Here is a 4776-nt window from a genome sequence, read left to right as displayed (position 1 = left end):
TTACTGTTAAGAGTAAATATCTCACCAGAAAATTTGTAGAATCATTATTAGAAAATAACAGTAAACGTCCTTATATGTTTTGAAATGTGTTAATCTATTGGAATGACTGCGTGTGTTTGTGTAAATTTTTTATTTTGGAGACTGCTATTAATGATAATGTTGCTTTCCTTTCAGGTAATGGAAGATCCCTCAACTTAAATTCACCTGATCAGCATGTAGACTGTGCATTATAAAGTAAGTTGTGATAACATGTTATATTAAATTAAACTAATGGTTTTGAAATTGAAGCGGCATAAAATTACCAAGTTGACCCCACTTAATCTAACTTATTTGTTTTTGTAAAAACAATAAGTAGAAAATAATTGCTTATTATTTGTAGGATTTTTTTCTTCTTCTCTATAATCTCAACATCAAATGTGTATAGATACCCATGCTCTTACATTTGTCATGAAAAACTATTTAGATTCTTAGATATATATTTTTCCATCACTTTAGGACCTGGCAAATGGGATGGCAGTGTAAGATATGCAAATCTTTTTCAACAAACAAACAAACAACAAAAAACAAAACGACAACAACAAAAACTTGATAACATGTACATCTCCCAAGTATTTGTTATTTGCAACATTTGGTGTGTTGAAGTGTGCTTTTTGTTTTATAGTTTTATATCTCAACTATTGTATAAATGAAAAGTAATAACTAATTTTATTTAATTGAAGGGAAATTTAACTCTGCCCATTTACATTTTATTCTAGGTTGAACAAGATGGAGGCAAAGCTTCGTGTAATTATTGATGACCAAATCGAGAAGTTGGTTCTTCCACCAACATTGGAGGAGCTGCAGAGTGTTGTGAAGGATACTTTTGGGATTTCAAATGACTTCAGTCTTCAGTATTTTGACCCAGAATTCCAGGACTACTTCACTCTTCACAGAGCTGACCAGATAAAAGACAAAGACACTGTGAAGGTTGTTGGCATCACCCCAGTCATGCTAAGCTTGACTCCGGTTGATGACAGTTTTGGCGGCCCCTCTGGCCAACTGTCTGACTATGACTCCTCATATGCTGAGTCAGTTGTATCCAATGCAGACTCTGCTGCAACTACTTCTTCTCAGGACACCATTATTCTCAAAAGGCAGAAGACCACAGAACGTTGTGAGCCCTGGCCGAAACAGTTTCCCTTTCCACAGTTTGCATATGAAACTGAGATGTACCTGGAAAGAGCCACTGAGGAGTATAAAAAGAATGGAAATCTTCTGCCCACCTCCAAAGTAAAGACTGATATTCTTGAGAAGTTGGCTGAAACTATATTTACATTTACGGCCTATCCTTCAAGTGCACAGGTTAGTTATGTTGCTGAGGCACTTGTGACAAAATACCCTTGTCTCAAGGAACCTGGCTCTTTCTCAGGTTATTATGGTTGGCAACAAAGCATCAAATACAAGATGGCCAATTATCGTACAAAACTTAGAGGGTTTGGTGTTCCTGAGTTGACATGCAATGCCATGAAACACAAGAGTCCAGGTGACCAGAAGTCTGCAAATAAAGTGAAAAAGCCTCGGAAAGCAGAGGTAAATTACCTTCCGCCATATCCAGCAGGTGAAGATGAGGACAGTCAAGAAGAAGAGAGAATTCAGTTGCTTACTGAAGTCAAGAAAAGAGACAACAACAAAGTGATAAAAGAAAAAATGGCTAAAACATTTGCACATAGACGACATGAAATTGTCAACCTGTCCCCCAGCATTGAAGACATCAAAGCCAGATGGCCAGCTTTGTTTGAGGCATCTCATGTGAGTTCCAAATTCATTTTGGGTAGGCTTTTGGGTTTTTTTAATGTAATCTTTCAAACTTCAAATAATTTGAGGCCGCATCATGTTTTTTTTTGTCATTCAGCTGCAGGATGAGTTCTACAGGATCACCCTGGTACACCTTGAACCCAAATTCATGTCCATGCTGGATGAGTACACTCCCAAACTGTTGGCCCTTTTCCATTCCAAGGGGGGAGCCATGGGATTGAAGTTGCAGGCTATCATAGCCAAGGTATTTTCCACAGACATTTCAGCTTGGAATTTTATTTAAAGAATTTTTTTGTCAAATTTCATTTGCATGGTGCACAGCTCCACTAATTTGTTTGCATGTTTTTGTCAGTGCAAGAGGACGCCAGGACGTCACTGATATAATTAACAACACAATTATGGGTTTCATGTTTTAATTGTATTTTAAATACATGTCTATTCTTAGTAAAAACAAACAAACAAAAAACAAACAAAAAAACACAAGTACAGGTATCGCTGGGTTTTTGTTTTGTCCCAAGAAGGAAAAACCCTTTCTGACGAACATAAACTAAATTAGATAAAAAACTAAAAGAATAAATTAATGTAATTTACTAAAACGACACATTTAAAGATTGAAGCTTACAAGCATGTTGACAATACCTTTGTGTTGACTGTCAGCACCCAGGCATGTGCATTAACATCAGCTAATTATCGCACATAATGTTCCATGTGATGATAATTTGATATTTAACAGTTTTTTTTAATACTGCCAATTCTCACAGTTTTGTCTTAATAAATGGTCACTTATCTGATGGTAATTTTTGGAATTCTTGCTCATTTTCAGTCACCAAGCAATCCTAGCAATAACATAACCAGAAATCTGGTTATTCAGTGCTTGATGGTGTACCTTGGGGAGTCCATTGATCAACTGATCAAAGAGTACAGTGTAAGTGTTGAAGTAGAAACATTATTCTGTTTTTGTTATTCATATGTGTTTGTCAAGTTTCAAATAATTTGAGGCATTATCATGTTCTATTTGTCATTCAGCTACAGGATGTGTCCAGGAAATATTTCATGTGTGCAACTACAGTCAGAAAACTCATGTGTTTGTTGTTTCAGGATGCTGATGAGGATGGTGTGTCACAAGATCTTTCTGAACAGAGGATGAAAATCTACAAAATCAAGGCTGTTGGATCTGGATGACATTGGCATTGTGCTGGAGGGTGTGAGAGTTATGCCTGCTCTGGGCAATTTTCCTTTTTTTTTTTTTGCCTGTCCCGTTTGGCTCTTTTGCCATCAGAATTGTTGTCTAAAGGCAAAGAAAGATGCCCAACGGATTTACTTTACCAAACTGACCATCCCAGCCTTGCCGTAATGGTCCATTTGATTCACCTTTTATTGTTTATTTTATTTTCACTTACTGAATACGGGACAGACTTGACTGGGGGAAAGAAGGGGAGAAAGAAAGAGGGAAAGAGAAACAGCTGAGAAGAGGGACGGGGGAGAAGGGCAAAAGACAAAAACCAACCGAACGGGCAGAGAAAAAAAAATGCATATATCAATCACCTGGATCACCTGCTGAGAAAGAAAAAAGAAAGCAAGCAGAAGAGAACAAGAGTAATAGAATAAACAACATCACAATGATATATGGGAATATGACAGTAAATACTAAATGTTAAACATTATTGTGCAGCACATAAGATCAACAGAACACAGTGTGCTTTGAGGTAGGAGCCAAAAAGGGTGTAGTTTGTGGGTGTGATCACCCGTGTGTACACCTGTGAGCATGGACGCGCTTGTTTTTTGTTTTTTTTAAAAGGTTCCTTCATGTAATAATCTGCTAGAGGGTGTGGGGGGGCCACAGCCCCGTCCTCCAGGGCATGAAGCAGGTGTGGAGGAGATCAAAACTCCAGACATCCAGAGGCCCCCAGAACACAAGAGACCAAGGAAGACCAACAGAGGGGCAGCTGCGCCACTGTCCCGGAAAGAGCTGAGGAGAGTCCCAGATGAGGGCTCACTCAGCAGCCGCGGAGCAGAAGCCAGGGGGAGTTGCAGTGACGCGCCCGTGAGCTCCGCCGGCAGCCAGCTGCGCCTGAGTGACCGAGCCCCAGGCCGAGAGGCCGGGGGCACCCCACCTCCGAAGTGGCCCGAGCGAGCCCCAGGCTCCAGGCCCCGATAAGCGGCCGCCAAGGAGTGAGCCGGTGTGTGGACGCCCATCCCCGGACACAAAGAACCACCAACGCACCGATGTCTGAGGGGGTCCACCACTGGCAGGGGAAGTGGTGGTAGGGGGAGATAGGCCTCCAAACCTTGGAGGGCCTGAGATGTCCCCAGAGAGGTGGCGCCTGACACCCAATCTGACATATAGACACAGACATACAGGCACACACAGATACAAACATCCATTCCCACCCTCATGCTCTCATATGCACTTACTCCACACTCAACCAACGTGGAGACAGACATAAAGAGACGTTGTACACACGATCACACTCCCCAAGCGTACTCTACAAACCGGGTCTAGGTGCCCTCGCCCCTGGAGGGGGGAACTGCACCCAGACCCAGGTGGTGTTTCCCTTTTCCCTGCGGTGGGGGGAGGCAGACCGCCCCGACTCCGCAGCAGCAGGAAGGCTCCACACTCCAGACCGCAGTCGGACGGCCAACTCCTCCTCCTAGCCCCCCCGCTCCAGCAGGTCGCAGAGAACGGGGGTGAGAGAAGACTCCAAACCTCCCTCCACCCGCTCATTGAAATGTTGATGCATGTGTGTTCTAAGGTGCATTTAAAACCCAGGAGGGCTTGGAGCTACCTGCCAGAGAGCAGCAGGTAAGCGCATGGTCCCTCCTGCTAGCCCTCAATGTCTACGTGTATTTAAAATTGAGAGGTGGGCAACGATGCCAGGGGTGGGGTGTACACCCTGATGGTACTTTGGACTCCGTGTATCGTGCCCACCCCCAAGATCCTATATGTATGTGTAATGAGAGTGTGAGTAATGTGAATGTCTA

General features: G+C 42.5%; 1 protein-coding gene across 1 annotated transcript; it reads left to right on the top strand.

The window, feature by feature from the left end:
* Positions 1-1166: 1166 nt before the first annotated feature.
* On the top strand, positions 1167-2992 carry LOC113028879 (uncharacterized). The gene is made up of 4 exons (XM_026179316.1): positions 1167-1788; positions 1892-2038; positions 2618-2719; positions 2893-2992. The coding sequence occupies exons 1-4, from the start codon at positions 1207-1209 to the stop codon at positions 2974-2976; spliced, it is 915 nt and encodes a 304-aa protein (XP_026035101.1). The 5' UTR covers positions 1167-1206; the 3' UTR covers positions 2977-2992.
* The last annotated feature ends 1784 nt before the right edge of the window (positions 2993-4776 follow it).

This window comes from Astatotilapia calliptera, chromosome 2 (assembly GCF_900246225.1).
Source record: "Astatotilapia calliptera chromosome 2, fAstCal1.2, whole genome shotgun sequence".
NCBI lineage: Eukaryota > Metazoa > Chordata > Actinopteri > Cichliformes > Cichlidae > Astatotilapia > Astatotilapia calliptera.
The sequence above is the reverse complement of the archived record's forward strand: the minus strand, read 5'-3'. Positions and strand labels throughout refer to the sequence as shown.